Source organism: Tenrec ecaudatus, chromosome 9 (assembly GCF_050624435.1).
Source record: "Tenrec ecaudatus isolate mTenEca1 chromosome 9, mTenEca1.hap1, whole genome shotgun sequence".
In the NCBI taxonomy this organism is placed as follows: Eukaryota; Metazoa; Chordata; class Mammalia; order Afrosoricida; family Tenrecidae; genus Tenrec; species Tenrec ecaudatus.
Window position 1 is genome coordinate 48,564,697 of NC_134538.1, and position 24,670 is coordinate 48,589,366.

Genomic DNA, 24,670 nt, shown 5'->3' on the forward strand with positions numbered 1-24,670 from the left:
AAAGCGTCCACGGCATCTGATTCAGAGTCGCCACCACTAACTCTCCAGCTCCAAGGAGAGCGACCTCTTCAAGATAAACGGGCGCACACAACCTCACCCTCGTCCCGGAGAGCTGCAGGTGGGTTTGAACAGCCGACCCCGCGCAGAGGCAGGAGCTCAGCGCGTAACCTACGGGAGCCACCGAGACTCGGCGCAAGTCTCGGGCGCCGCCCCCAGATATCGCGACACTTAGCCGCCGGAAGCGGAAGTCAGGTGGTCGCTGCCTTGTGTCACCAGGGCTCCGTTCCTTGGGCGAGCGGAAGCGGCCTGAGCTCCGCGGACAGTCGCTCGCCGCCGGAGCCCTGCCCGAGCTGGACAGCCGCCGCCCGGCGGGTGGGTCGCGGGGTCCGGGAGGCGGGGAGCTCGCGGCGGGCGCCGGGGTGCGGCGAGCGGGGCCTCGGCCTGCGCCGGGCTTTCCCCCGAGACCGGGGCCCCCGTGTCCCGGAGCTTCGAGGCGCTTGTCTCGGGAGCCGCGGCCGAGGAGGGAGGAGGACGGGGAAACGCTCGTGGGGTTGAGTCAGGACCTTGGTCTCCGAGTTCCCCTCCCGCTGCGGCCTCGCCGCGTTCTGGTTGCTCATTCCCAGCGCGCCGCCGACGCTGTGGAGGGTCGTGGTCGGTCGTTAGCCGTGAGTACACGGAGCTGAAAGGGGGACCCCGCCCCCGACGAGAAGCTGACACCGTGGGACGTGGGCATGCAGGCCCGAGCCGGCTCTCTTGGCTCCGAAGACGCACAGGACAAAGCGTGTCGCCTCTTCTAGCTCCTCATTGAGACAGACTAGACTGCTCTAGTTCTTCCCTTCTCTGCATGTTAGCGTTGGAAGTCTCTAGAGCGCACCGAGCCCCAACTCCTCCCGCCCTCGTTTTCATTTTTAGAGTTTTCTTAAAGATCAAGCTGTGCTCCCTCCCCTTCCTAAGCCTCTTTCCACAGAATTAGCATAGTAATTAAATAGAACTATAATCTCATATCCTTGGGGCAAGTTAAAATGGAATCCCCCTCAGTGTGTGGGGTCAGGATAAAGGTGATCCTCCTTCACCTGGGCCAGGGATGGGAGAGACGACATACCCCAAAGAGCATATTTCCATTGCTTCGTGATTTTTACTGGGGAGCTTCATCTTTCTAGTGATTTCTTTGAGCTTTGCAGAACTCCAAGCCGTTTAAATGGCTGCTTTATCCCAAACTCATGTTATGGGTTTTGAGGATTTGGCATCACTTTGCCAACTCCAGGCACCCTGCTCCAAATGATGAAACCTGGTGTTTTGGAGACTTGAGGCAAGGAGAGAAAGTGAAGTTTTGCTTAGTGAGGGATGGGGATGGGAATAGGAATTCTGATGAGTACTTGGTCTAGGAAGACTGGATGTAGGGTGCTCCTTCCAGAATCTCCTTCCTAGTTCCTCAAGTGCTACGCCTTCTGCAGCATAAGCTGACGTTTTCCCTAAATTTAGGTAGAGAGCTCTCTGAGGATGTGAGGAATTTTTTGAAGGAACACTATTAATGGGTGAATCAGTCCATAATGGTTCATACAGATGCCAATATTTTAGCCACCAGACAATAGCTATAGGTGTTATAGATAAGAAGCTGGGACAAGAATACAGTGGCTATAATTAAATAGTAACTTTCCTGGGCTTTATAACTTTGCATTTAAATGCCTTCAAACATTTTCTCTCATCTCATGTTATCAGTACTCTTCCCCATCACCCTTCACCCCTTCCCCTGTCAACAAGCTCAGGTGCCCTATCCTGGAAAACCCAAACCCAGAGAGAAATCTCCAGTGACCTTTTAGCTCCCACACACTCCTGCTTTCAGCCAGGTTTCTTGAAAGCTTAGTTCACATGCCACATGCATTTTTACTTCCTTACCTGACCTTTACTTCTTCATCAGCTGCAGCCCGGCTTCAATCCTTGCGAGCATTAAGCACCTCCTCCGGCTAGATTCAGTTCTCACCTTTTGGTTCTCGCTGTCACTCTGCTATTTCCAACTGTTGCCCATTTACGCTTATTCTCTGGATAGCTTTGATCATCTCTTCTGGGTCTCGTGTGTGTGTGTGTGTGTGTGTGTGTGTGTGTGTGTGTGTGTGTGTGTACTTCTTTTATCCCTTCTTTGTCTTTGCTGCATCCTCTGCAAATTGATGTCTTCCAAGATTCTGTGCCTAGATCCTTGTCATGGTCCACATTCATTCTTACAGCATTCAACACCAACAAAACTGCTGATGTCTCCCATCTTTATGCTCAACCCAGCTCTCAGACACAAATAATTAACTGAACTGAGGTCGTCTGTAGTGTGTACTCCGGCCACGCTTCTTTCTGTGGTCCCTGAGGTATCCTAATCCATTGAATCATTTGGCCCAAAATGTGGGCATTATCCTTTTTGTCTCCCTGACCTCTAGCATATCATCAGTGACCATTGCCTCTTGGAATTCTTTTTTGCACTACTCTCACAGTCTCTGTCTCAGAGGAAGACTTAGCATCCAGTTTCACTGATTTTTACCTTGTTAGAAAAGTGACCCTTCCAACTAGTAAATTTGACCTTGGGGCTTTCTTGCTTAAGCCACCAGGACTCCCTGTGGTCCACAAGAAAAAGTACAAATTGTATTGAATGCCAAAATTCTCTCAGGTTAGCTCCTGCTCCCCAGCCTTCATTTCGTGACATTTTAAAAAATCTGTCTGACGGAATTCTTTGAGCACAGGTCTACAATGTATTGTTCTTCTCTGTGTTCCAGGCTCCTTGGTTAGTACAGTGCATGGACATGGTAATGAGGAAATGTTGCGTTGAATGTCTAAAATCCAACTTGGGTTAATTTTTAAAATTCTAAAAATTATACAGGGTTTCAGAATGACTGACACAGACACTTCTGAAGTCATTTCGAATTTTGAAGAAATGTTTGCCAGTAGATTCACAGAAGGTGACAAAGAATATCAGGAATACCTGAAGCGCCCTCCTGCGGCCCCACCAATCGTGGAGGAGTGGAACAGCAGAGCTGCGGGGAACCAGAGGAACAGAGGCAACTGGTATGTATGAGTTCAGAGGAAGAACTGGCCCGGGCTGCTCTGAGGGAGGATAGCGCTAACCAGTGAGGGGTCAGTGTTGGGTTCACAGTGCTACACCAGTGCCTGGCATAGAGTACGACTTGAGAATAGTTAACTTTTTGTCAGCAACAGAGGTGGTTTGTTTTCCCTTAGGCTTAAATTGTGTGCGTGTTAGTTTAAAAAACAAAAAGTCCTATGGACTAAGCAATATGAGAGTAAGTCAGAAAGTAACCGAGTCTAGCTTACACCTAGTAGAGTTTATCCCCAATAAAATGTATGTAAAACATTCTCTTGTGATCAGCAGATGGCTGCAGGCAAGTTCTCTCAGCACGTCATCTGTCTTAGTTTTGTTAGGGAAACAAACCCTGATATTAAATGTTTAACAAAACCTAAGCAGACTTCTTCTCAAATGGTCTCCTAAGCTTTGCAAAGTGTGCTCCAGTGCAGCCCCCACATGCAGCAACAGTTTTCAGATAGCCCGAGCATTTGTCTTAAGAAGGTCAGGTAGATTCCAGGCAGACAGGTCTGGTGGCAGGAGTTTATGGTGGCAGTTTTTTTGTGACTCCAAAGATTAATCTTGATAGATTTCCTCCAAGGCCACAGGATGATCATGGAGGACTTACTAAGACCTGTTAAGGAAATTGAAAACTTTATTAGTGAGGAAATTTGTGCTGAGGAATTTTTTTCTAATAACCATACACCTGTTTATTTTTCAAGGGTAACAAGATCTGTCCTATGAGATTTTTTTTTTACCTTCTGAATTAGGTGGTGGTTTACATTCCATGTCATTGTTTTTTTTTTAAATTATTTTATTGGGGGCTTGTATAATTCTTACCACAATCCATACATACATGCATTGTGTCAAGAACATATGTACATTTGTTGCCATCATCATTCTCAAAACATTTGCCTTCTACTTGAGCCCTTTATATCTGCTGCTCATTTTCCCCCTCCCTCCCCACTCCCCCCTACCTCGTGAACCCTTCATCATTCATATATTATTATTTTGTCATATATTACACTGTCTGACGTCTCCCCCTCCCTCTTTTCTGCTGTCCCTCCCCCAGGGAGGAGGCTATATGTAGATTCCTGTAATCAGTTCCGGCTTTCTACCCAACATTCCACCCTCCAGGCATCGCCACTCTCATCACTGGTTCTGGAGGAGTCATCTGTCCTGGATTCCCTGTGTTTCCAGTTGCTATCTGTACTGTTGTTGTTTTTTTATTCAACAACTCAAACAATTTTTTTAACCTCCCAGTATCTTGTCCTGACCGCAGAAAATCAAAACCAAACTCGCTGCCATCAAGTCAACGCAGACTCAGAACAACCCTATAAGACAAGATCAACTGCCCGTGGGAATTTCCAAGACCAGACCTCTGTACATGGAGTAGAAAGCCCGGGTTCTTCTCCCAAAGAGCTGCTGGTGATTTCAAACTGCTGACCTTGCAGTTAACAGCCCAATTCGTAACCCTATGGATGGAGCCTTGGCATAATGGTTACAACTTGAGCTACGAACTGCTAACTAGAGGATCCGGTTAGAAACCAACAGCCATTCGGAGGGAGAAAAACAAGGCTTTCTACTCTAGTAGTTGTCCTCTCTACCTGTCCTGCCCTTCTCTCTCTCTCTCTCTCTCTCTCTCTCTCTATCTATCTATATATATATATATATATATATATATATATATATTCTCTTCCCCTTCACCCAAGTTCATACCTTCTAGCCTATTGCCTATACCTGTCCTTTCCCTTCCACACCTGGTAACTGTCAAAGTCTGCTTCTTTCGATGTGAAAATCTTATAACAGTGGTCTCATACAATAGTTGTCCTTTTGTGATTCACTAGCTTCACTCAGCATAATGTCCTCCAAATCCATTCATGTTATTTTAAACAATAAAGTGGTTTATATTGCTAGACTTTATCTTAGTCATCAGTGAGTGATACAAGAATTTTGCTGGAAGACCTTACTCCCTCTCCCCTGCAGATAGCATCTTGTTCCTTCAGGCTTCTTTTTGTTACCAAAACTGAAAGGGCCTTTTAAAGGAATACAAATGGGGTGGCTCTGGAATGCCAAAATTGCCCTAGTGATGTGGGACAAGCCAAGGGGTGCAGAGTTCTTCGGAGAAGGGCTAGAGAGATGGGCACACACTGTCAGTAGTGAGGCCACCTAAATCGAGCATATAGAAATAGTAGCTTCACATTTTGATATTTTTGTTTAATAAATGTTTCCATTTTTTGTAGCAGTACTTTTAGACTTACTCTGATAATTTGCTTGCAAGTATACCAAAAGATTATAATAGTTTCCCACAAAATTCTGGATGAAACTCCATGAAGAGGCTACTATTTTGGCTTTATGGTAGAAAGTTTGTCAGTGGAAATTCTGTGTAATCATTCAGTATAGCTAAAAAGGAATAAATAGCACATTGCTTTTTTTATAATTTAGTAAGTTTCAGTTTGATTTAAAATGATTTTAGTGGTTTGGATTTGTTGTAGCCTGCCTATTTGCAAAGTGTATCCAGTACAAGAGTATAAAAATGATTTAAATCCTAAGACTTTAAGTAACTGGTGCGCTAATAATCTGTAGAGGAAAACCCCAATTTTACTTCCTTGTTTATGGAGTACTAGGTTCAGAAACCGAATGTGCCAGGATAAACATGTCAAGTGTTCTTCAAAGGAAAGTTTAAAAGCCAGCTCTGTTGTCTTGTCACAGGTTGCAAGATAACCGGCAGTTCAGAGGCAGGGATAACAGACGAGGATGGCCAAGTGACAACCGGTCCAATCAGTGGCATGGACAGCAGCACAGACCTTACTACGGCCATCAGTATGGACAATCTGCTTACAACCAACGGCCTCCTTATGGCTACTACTGACAGGGACGTCAGCAGCTTTTAATAAAACCATGCTTCTTGTTGATGTGACCACAGTTTGTCAATCTTCTGTTTGTTTTGGGGGAGTGGATAGTTTATAATTTGAGCCTTTATTTTTAATTTTTTTTAAACCCGAAATGTGTGATGGTAGCTTGGAACAAATTAGTTCCCTAAAAACAAAATGGTGGTTTATATTGCTTGACTTTTATCTCAGTCATCTGTATTTTATAAATTAATAGTGCTTTTTCAATTTGGTGTATTCCCCATGTTTGACCTTTAGGCGTTCTGTGTTTTACATAAATAAAATTTAAAAATAGGACAATGCCTGCTTTTTCTTCTAAGACAAGAAGTGCCATACACTTACATGTACTCATTTCTAAAGTTTTACAGAGGTTAGTAGTTAACTTGTGTATGGACAGCGATGTCTACTTGTAATGTGTCATACACAGATAGCATCAGTAAAAGGTTAAAACATAGTATCTTTCTTTTGGCTTAAGTCTAGAGAAACAAATTCATAGACACTCGTGTATAAGAAAGAGCTTTCTTAGCCCTCAGACCTACACAGCGGTCTGAGTGGCTTAAAGAAAAAAGGAGGAAAAGTAAAACTGAAATGGACTTGGAGTCTTGCGACAAGTTCACTTCAAACAATTTTTAAATATATATTTTAAAAAGCTTTATATAAAAGAGTAATTGTACATTAAGAAAACAGCCCAGTCCTAATCAAGTCCTTAAGTCCGATATTAGCCATGTCCAAAACCAATCGATAAATTGATGCTGAATGCAGGACAATCACAGGCCAGTGGGTGGGAAGTCTTGTGGATCCAGTGGTGGTAGAAGCATCTCAGCACTGGTGTGGGTCTAGCATAGCTCCATGTGGCTCGTCAATAGGAATATCTTGCAGGAAGAGTGTCTGTCTCCCCCTTCCAGTGAGCATTGTGTGTCTCCCACTTCAGTGAGCATTTAGCTCCTTGGCACCTCCAAATGAAGTCATCAAGCTGTGACCTGATTGATGGACTAAACTCTACCTGTTGACTCTTAATAGTCTCAAATTGGCAACAGATTATGTAACTACCACAGCTTATGTGAGCGCCGGTATTATGACTACTTGTTCTCAAGGTGTGTCTCTTTCGAGCAGTGGTTCTCAACCTCCTAATGCCGCAACCCTTTAATACAGCCATGTTGTGGTGACCCCCAACCATAAAATTATTTTCGTTGCTACTTCATAACTCATTTTGTGACTTATGAATTGGGCGACCCCTGTGAAAGGGTCATTTGACCCCCCAAAAGGGTCGTGACCCACAGGTTGAGAACCGCTGCTTTAGTGGGACATCAAGAATAAAACTGTAAAGTAAGGACGAAACCATTCTCCATTTCAGTGTCTTGATCTGGTAGGTGGGATTAAGATAACATCATTTTATAGGAATTTAAGCTTTTGATAATTGAAACAACCAGCTATTGAGAGGGCTGACTGACAGACAGCATGTCAGAGTAGAACTTGGCTCCATAGGGTTTTCAGGTTTTTTTTGGAAACAAAACAAAAAATCCCTGCCATCAAGTCAGTTCTGACCTCTGGACCTTACAAAGGGTTTCCAAGGGTGTAAATCTTTACTGGAGCAGCTAGCCCCATCTCTCTCCCGAAGAGAGCCTGGTAGTTTTGAACTGCTGACCTGGTGGACCACAGCCCAGCTGTGACCACTATGCCACCAGGGCACCTCACTATACCACTTGCATATTAATAGTAGTGGGAGATGGTGGTGGGTTTGCCTTTTGCTTTTGTGATACAGGCTTGGATCAGGCGCATGCCTTTCCGGAAACAAGAGTGTTTCCAACAAAATTTAGCTAGTACAATTCCGGGTACAGCTAGGAAGAGATGGCCGTTCTTCGTAAGCATCTCCTTTTAAGATGAGCTGTGTCTACATTTGGGATGGCCATCACTATCAGACTGCACTGTGGGTTCTTCAAATTAGGAAGAAATAAAAGGTATGGTTTCTGTTTTATGTAGAGACAGAAAATCACATGAAAAAGACAACAAATAACAGAGCAAGGGGGGAAAGATGTGTTAAATGGAATTGCTTTCCAAGAAGCGCCTCGTTCTGCTAGTGCATGGCATTAGATGTAAGAAATCCTGCCGCCTTCCTTACAAGGCTGGCCTTGAGAAGCTAACCCTGCAGTGTGTTCGCCACCCCGCCCCCCATGGAAAATGGGACTATGATCCGCCTGCCCTCACAGCGTGGTCATATAAACGTATGGCCAAACGGAGAGCCTGAGAACAGAAGCAGTATTGACTCCCCAAGGGCACATTGCTCCATTAACATTCCCTGCAAGGTGGGGAGGGAAGCCTGTGGAAGCCATCACGCACAGTGCTGACAGAAAGGATGCAGGTGAGGAGGTGGGCAGCAGACTGACCGGGAACTTCAGCCGGTGCTAGCTCCTTACGCGCATTCTCTCAGGAGTTTGCAAAACAACACAATCAGAGCCTTCAGAAAAGAGCCTACATTTCAAATGTGGGAGAAAATATGTATAAACGTCCGGCTAAAATTAGCATGTGCTGTCAGTCAGCTGTTGATTAAAGGGCACATTGGATTCATGTTTTCAGGGGAACAGCTTCCTCTGGGGACTTGCGATAGTAAGCCATCTTTTGTTGGGTGCCAGAAAGCAGTGAGGTTAGCATACAGTAACAAGTCACCGTGCTGAAATAGCTTTTGAAGGTGTGGGGAGATGTCAGGTATGGGCTTTGAAGTTTTGGGTACCCACGTTGTAATGCCCAGCAGGCACGGAGATTGTCCCTCTGTGTTATATTCACCTGAAGCAAAATGCAGGACTTAATGGTAGAATTTAAGAGTCATAAAATGCCGGTTTTAAGTTTAGAAACTAAAATGGCAATAACCTTTGGCCTGGCAGGTTCCCCAGAACACTAACTGTGAGCTTTTGAGATAGCCCTATCCAACTTCGCTTTTAAATAGAATTGTACACACCTTGCAATTATCTAGATGTTCTGTTCCATTTGATTCTTTCAACCCCAATAGCTTTGGAAATTAGTATAGAAATTTATGTCCTGGCTCTTTGACATCTTATAATTAGTGCTATTATCCAGTGAAAAGAGAATGAAGTTGTGCTCTGTATTGTTTGGTTTTTCACTAGGAAGTACAGAAAATAGCAACTACCCCCCACAGCTTGTGTTACCATTGGGTAACCTCAGTTGTCTGGAAATGTTAACGTACACAAGTCCTTACATTAGTAATGTCAGATCAGGGCAGTAGTAAATGTAATCTCTTCTGACTGAAAAAGCCAATTCTGGATTTTCATTTCAATGTCTTATATTTTAATTAAAGTATATTTGATACATGTGAGGACCTTGAAAAACTAAATAGGCTTTGATTCTTTGTCAAAAACTAATTCTATAGGTCACTCTTTTTTCACTTTTCTCTATAAAACTTCTGAGTATGCTTTTAAAAGTCCAAAGTTTCTAATTTAGAGGGAATTAGGATCAATGGGAAAAAGATGTTTTTGACAGTACCAGAAGTCAATGGTGTTAATACTTAAATGAATACTCCAGGACTCGAATCTGTATTTCAAAGATTTCCCCCGGCTCCTGCTGTATTGAGTAGATTATGCCACTGGACATCAATGAAGTCTGGAGGGCAGACATTTTCTCTTGACCGGCAGCCTGGTTGCCCTCCACTGGAGCCGGCCCTCAGAAAAAACTGGGATGGGCACAGAACTCCCTTGACTGTGGGCCTTTGGGGGAGAGGCAGCTGCATGTCTGTGTCAGACTGCCCTTGGGAGTAAGCTCGTTGAGGAAGGCACTGTTCAGCTGCTGTAACGCTAGAGACCTCCAGGTGCCAGAGAAACATTCTTCTGAGGAGGTCGGTTAGCAAGGTTTTCAGATGGTAAAAACTAGAGAATGCACTCTGGTTAATGCCCCTCAGATCCTAAGATGGATGGGGCACCCCTCAGATCTTAAGATGGATGGGACGGTAGGAGAACCAGGTGAAGGAAGAGGACAGGCTGTCAAAACTGCTGAGATCTGGCTGTCTGCTTGCAGCATTGAATGAGTTATTCATGTAGCACCTGGTACTGAGCTGGGAACATACTAGCTGTCCAGTTACTGCCAGTTTGTGCCTGAGAAAGACTGGGTTATCCCTGGCTTGACTGGAGGTAAGAAGTGCCTCGCACAGATCTTTTACCAATGTGTCAGTGGGCTGAAGGGTGGATGCAGTTGGTGTTTTCATGCCTGGCCCTCCCTCAGGGGCACAGAGTCCCAGGTATTAATTACCGGTTAGATTTTCTCTAGGTTTTAAAGGCTTCTCCCGAGAGCTCCAGGGGATGTTGTGAGGATGAGCTCATGGTTTTTTCCACTATCAGTGCCACTGACTCCCTAAGGATTTCCAATCTCTTTGTCTGAATTAGGTAAATAAAGTTGCTCTAATGGCCAACAGTCAGGTTTGTGGTTGTTTGTGTGTGTAACCTATTATTTTTTCTCTTCATTGTATAAATTTTGTGTGGCAAAGTAATGCTTATTACAAAGAATAAGACAATAAAAAGCAACCCGGCACTCAGCTGGTTATTCGGACCTGCTAAGGATGCTCTGTCCCTTTCACCATGTCCAACTTGATGAACATGGGCATTGTCCCTTGTTTTACTAACGTGGGCCAACATATATATTACTGTCTGTTTACTGAACCCTCTATGGAGTCAACAAAGAAGAGGGAGACGTCAATGAGATGGACTGACACAATGGCTGCAACAATGGGCCCAAGCAAAACAGTTGTGCGGATGGTCTGGGACTGAGTGGGGTTTTGTTCTGTTGGGCACAGGGTCACTATGAGGAGGGATCCACTTCGCAGCACCTGGCAAGAACAAAGTTGCCTCAGCAGTATGTAACAGACATTGCTCAAGGCCAGTAGCTGCAGACTAAAAACTCATTTTGGGGTGTTCATAGCATATTCCCCTTTGTGTTGTCTCCTGCCCCTGCTCACAGTGCTGGGATGCTTTCGAAGGGGTATTTATTTTGTGTTCTGTGGATATGGAAAAGTCTCAATGTAGAACTGTTCAGTTTAAAGGTTCATGCTTTTCTGTTTTTTTAAAATAATCATTTTATTGGGGGCTCGTATAACTCTTATCACAATCCATTCATACATCCATTATATGTCAAGCACATTTGTAGCCCTCATCATTCTCAACACACTTGCTTTCTACTTGAAGGGTTCATGTTTTTAATAAATACTACCCCATTTTATAAAACAATCTAGCATTTAACATTCTTATCAGCAATATGAGTGTACAGATGTGTCCTCTCCTTCCCCGTAACTCCAACGTTGAGTCTGGGAGACCACAGGCCTGAACAGATTTGGAATCAGGGCTTCCTAGGGTGCTGCTGTCCCCCCCAGGAACCAATTTCTCTGCTTTCCTCTGCGGTTTCTTTCTGCAGTCTTCTCCAGGAGCCGCCATTCTGCACATGCTCGGTCCCCTTGGCAGTCCTCTCGCTTGCTTTGCTCACTTCTACCCTGCCTCCAAACTTCATGCCATATTTTCAGCTGCTTCCAACATAGACGTGATCTCGGGTTTTCTTTTTATCTTCTGCTGCCTCTCAGCAGACATTTCAACTCCGGCAGCAAGCCTTGCCGTGTTCTTTGCGGGCTTGTATCTGGCGTCCACAGAAGGCGCCAGAGGCAGTAGTATGAGGGACTCCAGCCTGAGGTGAATCCAACACAGTGAAAACGTGAGCCTCATGCAGAATTTTAAACTTTCTAGTAGCCACATTGAAAGCAGTCAAAAGAACTGAGCTATAACCTGTGACTTCCCCTCCCGCCTTCCCAAACTCTAGCCTCCAAGAGGCTGCTAGGACCTGTGGCAGACAGCTGGAGAGCGTCTTAAAATGCTGGGCCCTACATGACGCGTTGTCTTCAGAATGCCTGTGTTGGCAGAGTAAGTGGTTGTCCGGGAGCCTGGAAAGAGCTCCTGTGCTGTGAAGCATCACTGTGTCCAGCGTTCCCCAGGCGGGGGCCGTGGTCAGCAAACAGAAGCATTCATCCCTGTGGCAAGGGCAAGAGTTAGCTCCCTGTGCACAGTGCCCTGGCCCCTGACTTCACTGGCTGCAATCCCAAGCTCTCTCTCCAAACAGCCTCCCAATGATGACTGGCTTTCTGAGAAGAGCCTCCCAAGAGACTAGAGGATCCCACTCTGCAGTCTATTTATTTGGCAGGTTTGTGCCTCACTCAATTAATAAAGTGCCTAGTGATTTAGAAATCAGTTCCTTGCCAATTGCCCAACCTGATTCCATTTTCAAAAACACTGACTAAAGGAGATTTCTGGAAGCAGTGGAGTTAAGATTGGATTATGCAGACTCCACCATGGCACTGATCTCAGGCTCCAGAGGACCAAGCTGAGCCCTACATTAGCACACTGCGGCCTGAACTTCACTGAAGATGGGACAGGCTGAGGCCTAAGAAAACAGTCCCTGGGGGCAGAGGCAACTATGCACTTGACTAGTTGGTAGTTTGAGCCCTCTGAGAGCAACAGAGGTCAGTCAAAAGGCCTGGTAGTCAGTCTTAAAACCCAGAGCAGTGGTTCTAATCAGACCCATTGGGTCACCACAAGTCAGAATCAACTTGACACAATTCACACCAAGTGCAAGAGACGGCTTTGAGAAGACCAGACAAGGGCCACAGCACACTGGTCTTCCGGCACCGCAGAAGGGCTGCCTGTTTCAACAAGAATGAAGTCAGTCCTCCTCCTCGGAGCCCGTGGCTTTGCTGTGGCTTCATGCTGCCACCTCTTGGATGGAAGTTGGAACTCTAGCTTGTGAAGTAGTGTCTAGTCAATGCATTATAAAATGTGAATTCTTTGAGAAACAAACACACACACACACACACACACACACACACACGGCCAAATTCTAAAATTCATGTTCTGCATTACAGGTAAGAGAACTGCTCTTGTGAGTTTCCAAGACTAACTCTTTATGGGAGGAGAAAGCCCCTTCTTTCACTCTCAGAGTGGTGGCTGGTGGTTTTGAACGGCTAACTTTATGGCTAGTAGCCCACCTTGTTACCATTACATCATCAGGCCTAAGAAATAAAAGTTTCCTGAAACTTACAATCTTAGCTCTTGGGTACTTTAAATGCTGTTAGGGTGCCACTTAACCTGTCTCACCTTTGGGAATCTTAAATTCTATGCTCCTGCTTCTAGAGGTAGGGCCAGCCGGGACAGGCAAAGCACCGAGCAGTGTCTGGTAAGTAAAACACTCCTGTAATTAATCCATCATGTTTGCAGAGCAGGAGTAATTATCATTAAAGCAGGGCTCACAGATGGCAGATACCACACTAAAGGGATCTTTCAAACCTCCTTTTTGGGTTCTTCAGAGCCAAGACTCTCAGGAATGCATAAGATAGGAAAGACAGTATAAGATTATTTCATAGCCTGTTCCTAGTTGATATTCACTTAAACTAATGAGGGTGGGCAGAACTGCAATCATGTCATTAGACAAATAAATGTTATGGGGACTTGGAGACTTGGTCTAAATGATGCCAGGCCACTGGGCTCTTTGTAGGGACAAGGTTGGGAACCACCTGAAGCAGGCTGCAAAAACTGACCCTCCACAGCAAGTCGGGGGTCCTGGGACCTGGGATTAAGCTGTGATCTGTCACTAGTTAGAACCCACTAGTGTGGGACCAGGAAACAATGCCGAGCACTGCCTTGCTGGAAAGAGGGGAATGTGTGTCCTAAAATACTCTCCTGAGCCAGCTCCTGCCTCTAGTAACCATTTTGACAACAAAGTATCACTGGAAGGTACCATCTGTATTAAACAATACTGCCTAGTTTCTCTAAAAAATGGATTAGACATAAAAGGTCCCATGTTAAAATACAACCACTTCATATGAAGAGTATTGTAGTGGGTATTTGTATTGTACTACAGTAGACAACTGGGTAGGAACCAACAAATACCTCTACAATAATCAACCGTATCAAGCAGCACATTTGGATGCTCCTACCCAGCATCCAAGGGGCCTGGTGGTATAGTGCTTACAAGACGGGTTGGTTGCTAACTAAAAATGCACCAGCCACTACTTGAAAGACGGCTTTTTTCTACGCCTGTAAATGGTTAGTCTCATGTCAACTAAGTCCACATGGAAGAAGCACAGCAGCCTGTAGGATCTAAGGACTGAAACTAATATAATCCAAATCTAAAGGAGGGAACAGCATCAGAGCTTAAATTGTGAGCACCTGGCATGCAGATGGCTAGGGCTGACAGTGGAAGCCCAAATCCATTTGCAGGGTCCACATGTGGAGTTGGCCCCTGGTGAACCCTCTATGATCCCTCTAGTTGAGGGATGCAATAGCCCTGTTATCGGACAAAGAGCATGGTAAAGAGGACTAGGGCAGATGTAGTTAGGTCAAAATGCAGTATCTTATCATTTGATCTCCGTTTTTAGATCCATATTAAAGTTGTTTCAGTTTTGAAAAAGGGAAGGGGAAATGCATGTGGATTAAGCCCGGGGAATCCCCTCTGACCATGGAGGAGGGTGTGAGTAGACTAACAAACAGGATGCATGGGCAAGTGGATTGTTGCCGATGCAGATAGGTTACAATTTAGCACCCTATCATTTGAACTTCCTTATGATCTATTTAAATTTGTTCTAGTTTTGTTTTTTTAATCATTTTATTAGGGGCTCATACAACTCTTATCACAATCCATACATATATCAATGGTATCAAGCACATTTGTACATTCGTTACCCTCATCATTCTCAAAACATTTGCTCTCCACCTAAGTCCCTGGCATCAGGTCCTCATTTTTGCCCCTCCTCATGAACCCTTGATAATTTATAAATTATTATTCTGTCATATCTTGCCCTGTAGGACATCTTCCCTCAACCACATTTCTGTTGTCCGTTCCCCAGGGAGGAGGCCACATGTAGATCCTTGTAATTGGTTCCCCTTTTCCAACCCACCCTCCCTCCACCCTCCCAGTATCGCAACTCACACCTCTGGTCCTGAAGGGATCATCTGTCCTAGATTCCCTGTGTTTCCAGTTCCTATCTGTACCAGTGTACATCGCCTGGTCTAGCCAGATTTGTAGGGTAGAATTGGGATCATGATAGTGGTGGAGAAGGAATTATTTAGGAACTAGAGGAAACTTGTATTTTTCAACATTGCTACATCACACCCTGACTGGTTCATCTCCTCCCCGAGACCCTTCTATAAGGGGATGTCCAGTAGACTACAAATGGGCTTTGAGTCTCCACTCTGCACTCCCACCATCATTCACTTGGATAAGATTTTTTGTTCTGATAATGCCTGACACCTCGTGATCACACAGGCTGGTGTGCTTCTTCTGAGCTAGATGGCCGCTTGTTTACCTTCAAGTCTTTAAGACCCCAAATGCTATTATCGTTTGATAGCTGGGCACCACCAGCTTTCTTCACATTTGCTTATTCACCCGCTTTGTCTTCAGTGGTTGTGTTGGGAAGGTGAGCATCATAGAATGCCAATTTAATAGAAGAAAGTATTCTTGCATTGAGGGAGTACTTGAGTGGAGGCCCAATGTCCTTCTGCTACCTTAATACTAAACCTATAAATATATGCATATAGATCTATCTCCCCATCCTCATAAATATATTTGCATATGTACATGCCTTTATTTAGACCTCTATAAATGCCCTTTGCCTCCTAGCTCTTTCCTCTATTTCCTTTAACTTTCCTCTTGTTCCACTATCATGCTCAGCCTTCATTTGGGTTTCAGTTAATTCCTCTTGGTTATATTACCCTTGATCATGCCCTACCAGGCCTCCTACACCCTCCTCACCACCGATTTGGATCATTTGTTGTTCCCTTATCCCTGGGTTTGTTAACACCACCTCCCCATCTCCCTCTCTTATATGACCCCCAGAACTGTCAGTTCCATTGTTTTCTCCTCCAAATTGTTCATTTAGACAGACCTGCAGAGATAATAGCATGCACAAATACAAGACAGAGCAAAACCAAGCAACAATATACCACAAAACAACAGCAACAAACCAGTATCAAAACAAGAAAAAAAAGCTTGTAGTTAGTTCAAGGAGTGTTTGTTGGCCTTTAGGAGTGTTTTCCAGTCCAGTCTGTTGGCACACCACGCCGGGTCCCCAAAGTCCACCTTCAGCATTCCCTGGGGACCTCACCGCTGTTCCCTTGCTGTTCTGTTGCACCCCCTTAGTGTTCTGCCTCAGTGTCTTAGTGTTTTGCCACACTGTGTCTCCAGTGTTGTCTCCTATAGGGTTATGGGTCAGTGAGGGACGTCGTGTCTCACAGTGGGGCCGGCCATATGGTCCTCTCTGTAATTTACTCTAGTTTTTAATATTTTCTGCTTTCTTTTCTATTGAGGTTTTATGTGTTTTACTTTGTTATTCTTGTATTTTGCTGCTGCTATTTTAAAGTGTTTTTCTGTAAATGAAATCCAGGGTAGGTAAATCTAGAGACAGTAACTGGATTCCTGGTTCCTTAGGGGTAGGGAGGCTGAGGCTGAAGGACTAATAATGGTGAGGACAAGAACAAAGAAAACGTTCTCAAATTGACTGTGATGATTGTTCAAGTCTTCTTGATGTGACTGAACTACTGACTTCTTTGATATGTGAATTATGTGCCAATAGAACCAGTTTTGCCGAGCCCACACATCAGACAGAGGGCACTGAAAAGTCGACTGGGGAAGATGTAACTAGGTTAAAATGTAGTATTGTTTTATTGACCGTTGGACCCATTTTAGAGCTGTTTTCACTTTTTATGTTTTCTGCTTTCTTTTCAATTGAGGTTTTTCTGTTGTGTCTAGTCATTGCTGTTGGGGTTTTGTGTTGTTAGGATTTTCTACACGTGAAATCCACAGTAGGCAACTCTGTAGGCTCTAGGGTAGCTGGACGAATAATCGCCTAGGGACATGGCAGAGGAGGCGCAGGGCGTGGGGAGAACACATTCAGAAGTGGCCCGTGGTCCTGACTGCGACATCTCTTCTTTAATATGACCGAGTGACTAAATTGTACCAGTGAAACTACTAAAAAGCAACATCAGTGATGGACATAAAGTCCGGTTTTGAAAGGTGGGAAAAGCAGGTGGAGGCAGAATGGCGGAGAGACAGCTGAGCTTTAATGCAAGCTTGCCATTGCGGATAAGCCTCTTTTCTTGCCGTTTCTATTCACGGAACAATCCAGGCAGAGCAGATGAGTGGCCCAGGCTCTTTTACCATCAAGAACTTGTATTCTATGCCCTTCTCGTAGATTTTGCATTTTAAAAGATTTTTGTCTACCAACATATTGTTAGGCACTTACTAAAGCACAGAACTCCTGGTCAGCACAAAGTTATTTACCTTGCTACACTACTATAATTTGTACCAACTGCATAAAAACAAGACATTTATTATTAACTTTTGAAGCCTTACTATAAACGGGAGTTCTGATAGGAGTCCATGGGCTCTTTCTTCCCTCAAAAGTTTTTGGGAATTCATGAGAACAACTGCATTGGATGAGTACAGTTATCCTCAAGATTCAAAAGCGAAAAATACATCAATGCCATCTTAAAATTATAATTAACTTTATAATAAGTCACAAGTCTTAATTATGCTTTCTTGCTTTTCCATAAACTGTTCATTATAACTTTGAAAAAAGGTAGACCACATTAGGCCCGACTACCACGCAGTATGGGAGGTTTTCCTCGGGCATTTGTAAGCTGGCCTAGAAGGCAGGCCTTAGAATCCCAGAAATAGTCACAAGCACACCAAGTGTGGAAATACGATGTTTTAATTTACAATCAAAATAAATTGCATTCAGTTAGGAACCACGGGCATTGGGTTCTGGTCTCACTCGGCCCAGTTGTGATCTTGATAGGAGTCTCTCAACCTCTAGGCACCAGGAGTCCCACCACAAACCGCAAAGCATTAAACCAGGCCATGGTGAATGACCTTTCCAGCTCTATTCTTTTACAGTGCTGTGAAATCGGGTCAACATACTCCAAGGCATTTTGGACCAGAAATTAAAAAATCTGTATTCAACATATTAAAAAATAGTCCATGCTTCTCTGTACATTTAATGTTTTTCGATTAAAAAGCCTCTTCACTGTTAGTAATAGAAACATTTCTCAAGGACATATTTTTAAATTTCTTGCCTCTATTTATCTTCGGCTTGCTTTTGTAATTTCTCCAAGATCTCTTCTGGAGTTGTGGAGGCCAGAATCTTCACCACCTTCTCACGAGATTTGCCACCCTGGGCCAGAGGAAAAGCAGTGTTAGGATAGCCTCCTCAACACATCCTCGCCAGAGACAGCTGTGTCCTCATGCGGGCCCTACAGGGGACTGGAGCTTTCCGATGGCTTGGCTGCCACTTTGTTCTAACCACTCTGGTCCAATTAAAGACTCAGATCCCACGGTACTGAACATTTTACAACCCTCTAGGGTTTTGTGTTGCATAGGTCAATTTCGGTAATAAAAAAAACTTCTTTCAATAAATTCAAAATGCATATGGAATTGAGATTGAAAATAGTCTAGTCTCAAATAATGTTTTTGCTTGGATTTAAACATCATAGTTTAAATGACCAAAATAAATACTGCAATTTTCTAATAACTTTGTATAAAAAGAATTCCAAACGTATTAAGCATTGCCGTCACATATCTCTGAAACTTTCAAAAGCAAACTCATATCCAAGTGCTGTGGTTCTACTTACGACAATCTTTGCAGAAGGGGAGATTTGAGCAGGGATTCTTACAGCTAAGGAGAATCACACACAGATGAGGATGAGCATGAGAGCCCGCTGGGCAGAGGCAGGGCCTGCGCACTGGCAGGGAATCCGGTCTTGCCTTAACCCAGGTGCAGGGCCTGCTCAGATGATTTTAGGTGGACTCTAAAATCAAGGGCTCTGATGACCAACTAGGCTCTACAGAGGAGCTATCCAGTTAGCCTGGGGAGCAAGGAGACCTGTCCAAAATACAAACCTGGCTGCCCCCGCTTCAGTAAGTCCAGGGTAACGCTCAGGATGCTACTTCAAAATCGCTCCAGGTGACTGAGGCCACCTCGATGGCAAACCACAGCTCTAATGACTTCACAAGGGCCTCCTGCCTTCCTAATGAGCAACCCCTAGTGATCACAGCAAGGTGAAGGGCTGCTTCACGGAGATGACCACAGGCACCGGCTTAGATTTTTCTACTGTGGGAATGACTACACGGGAGAGGTAAGACTAATCAGACAGAGAAAGACACGGGAATGAACTCAACACAAGAGACTTAGGGGACTGAGAGTGACTGAGGAACGGAAGACCATGGTGGGGACAGTCTAACAGGAATGAACGAAGCCACAGATTGGGCTGACATCTGAATACGGGAGGCGGAAACACTTGGCTTTTCAGTTATTTGGAAAAGGAAACATTCTATAAATAGGTGTGTGTCGTCAGATGCTTAAAGGGAGAGAGGCCTACCTTATCCAAAACCACGTCGCTCTTCCTGAGTCCTAAAACCTTGGAGAGATAGCGGCAGAGCTCGGCGTTGGCCTCACCTTCTGATGGAGGGGCTGCGATAGCTACACTGACAGCTTCAGCCGTCAAATCTGAAATAACAAGTGTGGACTTTACCTTTCAGTTCTTTTACTAAATAACAAGAAAGCGGATAAATGTGCCTCTACCATTAAAGCGCCCCATGGCAGTGTAGGGGGGGTACATGTTGGCTTGCTATCCACACTACACTCTGGCGGTTCAAATCCACCAACTGCTCCTTGGCGAGAGAAGACGTCTGCCCCTATACAGATTTACAACCTTGGAACCTCTATATAAGGTTGCTGTGAGTCAGAAACAATTCACTGGCAGTTGGAAGTGATTAAAGCAATTCAGTAAATAAATCAGACATTTACCCTATTCTGCTGATCATGCTGGACCTTTACCATCCTGGCACCGTACTTGGTCTGAGAGCAAGAGCCAGGCAGGGAGACAGGCGCTGTACTGTGCTTCTGCCCCAGCCAGGTCCCTGAGGAAGTCTGTGAGGGCGGCAGCTCTCTGCACTGTACATCGGTCCCCTCTTCGGAACAGGAGAGTACTGCGCTAGATTTGCCTCTTTGTGAAATGCAATTCCAACGTTTCTAAATGTAACAACCTATACTTTATAAAGGAGCCCTGGTGATAGAGTGCTTACATGTTGGGCTGCAATCCTCAAAGGGTAAAAGACAGGGCTTCCCCCCAGTCCTATAAAGAGTTCCAGTCTCAGGGATTGGTAGTAAGAGCTGTAAGAGCCCCCAATAAAATGATCTTTAAAAGAAAAAAAAAGAGAGGTCCAGTCTCAGAAATTCACAGGATAGGTCTACCCTGTCCTACTGGTCTACCCTGTCCTCTGACTTGATGGCAGCGAATGATATTTAATACGTTTACACAACACTTACTATATGCTAATTTTAGGGACACACACGTTTTAAGGTTTTTACAAATATTAGCTTGCTTAATTCTCACTACCTTATGAAGAAAATTACTATTCCTCTAGTGTCTTTTTAAAAATGAGGAAATTGGTAGGTAATCTGGTCAAGGTCAGGTGGCTAGGCAGTGATGACATGATTCAAAAATACATCTGAACTTGTGTTTTTGGACTTCACAAAGAACAATGCTCTGTAAGAGTGAACCTGCCACACCAGTGCAGTCTCCACGGGCATTGCTGAGACAGGATTTCGCTCAAGCAGTTTGCATGCACACGCGAGATGACCCTACATCTGGGGCTTCCCAGGCATTCTAACACACCGACGCCTGGCCTGTGTAAGCAGCATCATCGTGGGATCCACAAGAGCGCCAATCTTCCCACCCTGCCCTGCTGCAGGCCACGTGTCATTGACTCTAAGTTGCAGAGTTTTGCAAATGTTCACATCTTTGAAATCAACACGTGCCTCATAATGGGTTGAAGGTGTTGAGGCATTACTAGTTGCCATTGAGTTGACTGTGACTCAGGGGACCCAACGTCAGACTAAGACTGTGAAGCTCTCAAAGCTGTGACCTTCTGGGAGTAGACAGCCAGGCCTCTGAGTGGGTGTGGTGTGATGAGTCCAACACTTCACGACTTGGGCCAGGCAGGGTCTCAATATCATTTTAAGATTTTTCTCTTAACAATAACAAAACCCCAATCTACTGCCATTGAGTGGATTCTGACACATCAAGACCCTCCACAGGGTTTCTAAGGCTGTAAATCTTCATGTAAGCAGATATTCATCTTTTTCCTGTGGAGGAGGGGTGGGTTTGAACTGCTGACTTTGTGGTTAGCAGTCCAACACTTACCCAACAGTGCCACCTAAGACACCGTGTATCGTATGGCTGACGACATCTTAGATTTGATGAAACACAGCAGCACTAATGTAAACAGTGTCCGTAGCAGCTGAGTTAGAAGATGCTGTCTAAGGCCGGTAAGGCCAGCACAGATCCAGGCTGGCAAGGTCATTCACACGAACCAGGCTGAGCATCTGGGTTCCTGATGCACTCACTCCCTGGCTCAACAGAGGTCAAAGCCTCAGGGTCCAGCCATCTTATTTGATAGATGGAACAGACCCAGAAATGTCATCTTGTTCTTAAGTACAAGTTCACCCAGGAATTGATAATCAGGCTTTTCTCCCCTTCCATAGGCCAGCAAGGAGCTTGGTGGCACAGTAGTTAAAGCACTTGGCTGCTCACTGAAGGTCAGTGGTTTGACCCCAGCAGCTGCTCTGTGGGAGAAAGAACTGGCAGTCGGCTTCCAGAAAAGATCTACAGCAGGGGTGCTCCATGTGTTTATTGTGATCTACTCATCGATCACAAATGTAGTGTGGGTAGATTGCACGGCATTTAAAAAATAGACGTAAGCCTATCATCAATCCCATCACTTAACTGATACACAGCGCAGCCAAACAGATGCAATCGTAGGTGTCAAACACATGCGCAAACAACTGCGCTAAGTGCAGCAAAACTGACCAGCTAAGTTACTGCCAATTTTAGACCTTGTTTTTTTCCTCTTAAACGTAAGCAAGGGTATTAAAATGAGTCGGGGAGCTGTGAAGTAAGAAGACCAAGACGTATCACTTTCATAAGGAATGGGAGAGTTTGACACTACAAGCCGACATTCAGCTGAAGTCCAGAGTGCGTGAACAGTTCTGGAACTTACTCGCAGCGGGAAAGCACCCAAACATGAGAAAATGTGCTACCTCCTTGACTGCATGATTCGGCTCTGCTTATTTGATCATGAAATCCAAGTACTGTTCCACGATGACTGAAGATCATTTGGAAGTGTGCTTGGGGCTGGCTGTCAACAGCTACTGGCCGGACTACGCATCCCTGACTCATTCCATTCAGTGCAAGCCATCAGAGTAAAACTCAGGTAATGACAAAAAATGACCATAGTTAATTGTGTTGTGTAATATAGACTCATGCGGTTATGCAAGGTACATAAACATACATTGTACATATAAAGAATTCTCAATGCATTATGAATACATAAAAATAAATGTTTTGCATTTTTGTCATTGGTAGATCATTTTGACTTGATCATTTTATAAGTAGCTCACATGCTAAAAAAGTGTGAGCACCCCTGATCTACAGCCTTGGAAACCCTGTGGGACCATTCTACTTTGTCCTATAGAGTGGCTATGAATTGGAATTGATTCTGTGGGTCTTAGGCCAGTAGTCATTAAACTATAGGAAACTCTTCTTGTTTTTCTCTGGCCACTTTTGGAAGAAGTTAAATGAAAAATAATTTGGCATATCCACATTTCTGTACTTGTCCCTTCTAAAACACTGCACTTTAAAGGGCAAATGTGTTTTTCACTGTGCTTGGCATATTTTAAATATCACACGATTCCCTTTCCAACACTGAAGTACACCTTGACGTTAGGATCTGGAAGGGGAAAATGGAGTGCAGGTGTAGAAGATACGTCAACTCTCACAGGATCAGCGTCCAGCTTAGCTAAAGGAGGATGGCCGAGACGGCTGATCCAAAGGAGCCCACCCCAGTGCCCAGAGGTACCTGTTACAGCATTGAGTTTGGCGCCAGGTTTGGCATGGATGGCTATGGTGACACAACCTTGAGGATCAACTGTCACAGGACCTGAGGGAGGAAGTGGTCTCTCGGCTTCCTTGATCTGGCTTTTACCCTAAAACGACAACCACACTACAATCTTACAGGTCACAAAACAACCTCACAGGTTACAAAACATCTCCCCACACCTTTCACCTGATCCTCCCGTCATCTTTGACCAAGCCACACAGGCTAACTGGTTGTGTCCTGAAGCATCTGGACTCAGCAGAAATTGCAATCATCAACTGGCTTGGCTTTGGGTTTTACAATGCTTTTGTGTGTGTGTGCTTCAAGGCTTAAAGCAGTTCTTCCATGCCGCCCTCCCATCAATCCCACAGTGCTTTTACCTGCCCTGAAAGACCTGCCTCTGGCTTCCACTTAGGAATTCTGGTTGCTTCTATCTGCTTTGTACTTCCCGTTCTTCAGGGACAGGGACTGTTTCAGTCCCCTTTGTGTCCCCTGCAGCCACACCAAGTCAATTCCAACTCAGAGCGACCCTACTGGGCAGGGTAGAACTGCCCCAGTGTTTTTCTCCTGCGACTGTAACTCTTTACAGGAGTAGGTGTGTGTCTGCGAACTCAGATGGCAAGTGGGCAGATGTGGGTGAAAGAAACAGGGACTGCTAGTTAATTACCTACTGTGTGACAAGTTGTGCGGGCAGGCCTACATTCAACAAATGCAGTCGGGCAGTGAATAAGAAAGGTAGAGGCAGGCCCGCCGTTCTTGCAGGGGCAGATCGGATGGCAGCGAAAAGGGACGGACGCAATACAGTAAATAAAGCGTGCGAACGGCAGCACTGAGGGATGCACGCGGGCCATCAGTGAACAGAGAGGGAGGCAGGGCTAGCGGGGAGTCTGAGAGAGCCGGGGGCAGAGGAGCCGGCGCTGCTTTCTTGTCGGAAGAGATGGTACTTGCGAAGGGCCGCCCTCCCAGGGACGCAGAGGCTAGCCAGCTGGGCGCCGCTGGACAGGCGTGCAGCCGGGTGTGTGGGAGATGCGGCCGCGCAGGTGAGCACCCGCCCCCGGAAGAAGCTCGAGTCTGCCCCGGGCCGCCGCCGCCCAGAGGCCGGGAGAAGGCCGCGGGGCCGCCGGTCTGGGAGCTGAGGCGCGGCGGTCCTACACCCGGAGCCGGGGAGCTTTTCACCCGCCCGCTCAGCGCCCCACTTGGCCCGGGCCCGCGGGGTTCGCTTCTCTTCCTCCCGCATTGCTCGGCGAGCATGCCTGCGGCCCACCCGCGGGACGCCACCGGCTTCTCACTGGCCTTGCTCGTCGCAGCAGCTTTCTTGGGCATCTCGGTGCCGAAAGGGAGCGAGGCCGAGGCCCCAGTACCACGTGCTGCCCACAGCCGCCTCAGGCCTCCGGCGAGCCGCGACATCACCGTCTGGGGAGGGGAGGGCGGGCGAAGCGCCGGAACAGCCCTCTGCGCCTGCGCGCGCTGGGACTGGCGCCGCCCCTCGGCCCCGCCCACCCCTCGGCCCCGCCCCCGCCCCAGCACGCCACCTGCCGGCCGGCGGGAGCAGCCCCATCGTCCGTCCTTCTGCAGTGGCCGAGGATGATGGGCCTGGAATCAAATCTTAACGTCTTCAGCTGGTGGGAAAGTTGTATTACCCCGAGTCTTGTTTCCTCATCGGGGGAACAAAGGCATTGCCAGTTCACCCGGACTGTTCTACAGGCACGAGAAATGCGCAAGGCCAGGTGTCTTCTCCCTTTGGCTGAGCACC

The 24,670-nt window shown here is 45.7% G+C and overlaps 2 protein-coding genes across 3 annotated transcripts; one reads left to right on the plus strand and one right to left on the minus strand.

The window, feature by feature from the left end:
• The first annotated feature begins 241 nt into the window (after positions 1-241).
• RAMAC (RNA guanine-7 methyltransferase activating subunit) lies at positions 242-6,249 on the plus strand. The gene is made up of 3 exons (XM_075558051.1): positions 242-372; positions 2,861-3,045; positions 5,771-6,249. The coding sequence occupies exons 2-3, from the start codon at positions 2,870-2,872 to the stop codon at positions 5,928-5,930; spliced, it is 336 nt and encodes a 111-aa protein (XP_075414166.1). The 5' UTR covers positions 242-372; positions 2,861-2,869; the 3' UTR covers positions 5,931-6,249.
• Positions 1,106-24,354, minus strand: C9H15orf40 (chromosome 9 C15orf40 homolog). 2 transcript variants are annotated; one of them, XM_075558050.1, is made up of 5 exons: positions 24,211-24,354; positions 22,900-23,026; positions 19,359-19,486; positions 18,057-18,154; positions 1,106-3,692 (listed from the first exon to the last, which is right to left on the minus strand). In XM_075558050.1, exons 1-4 carry the CDS (start codon positions 24,322-24,324, stop codon positions 18,059-18,061), a joined length of 465 nt encoding a protein of 154 aa, XP_075414165.1. In that variant the 5' UTR covers positions 24,325-24,354; the 3' UTR covers positions 1,106-3,692; positions 18,057-18,058. The 2 variants fall into 2 exon arrangements, with proteins under 2 accessions (XP_075414165.1, XP_075414164.1); XM_075558049.1 differs by lacking the exon at positions 1,106-3,692 and having other exon boundaries at positions 17,675-18,154.
• Positions 24,355-24,670: the final 316 nt, after the last annotated feature.

Excerpts from the sequence above, each read along its gene's own strand:
- RAMAC (XM_075558051.1), top strand. The coding sequence starts at position 2,870 with ATGACTGACACAGACACTTCTGAAGTCATTTCGAATTTTGAAGAAATG. Across the intron at positions 3,046-5,770 it reads CAGAGGAACAGAGGCAACTG|GTTGCAAGATAACCGGCAGT; the intron begins GTATGTATGAGT and ends GTCTTGTCACAG.
- C9H15orf40 (XM_075558050.1), bottom strand. The coding sequence starts at position 24,324 with ATGTCGCGGCTCGCCGGAGGCCTGAGGCGGCTGTGGGCAGCACGTGGT. Across the intron at positions 19,487-22,899 it reads CAAACTCAATGCTGTAACAG|ATTTGACGGCTGAAGCTGTC; the intron begins GTACCTCTGGGC and ends TTGTTATTTCAG. Across the intron at positions 18,155-19,358 it reads GCGACGTGGTTTTGGATAAG|GGTGGCAAATCTCGTGAGAA; the intron begins GTAGGCCTCTCT and ends CCTCTGGCCCAG.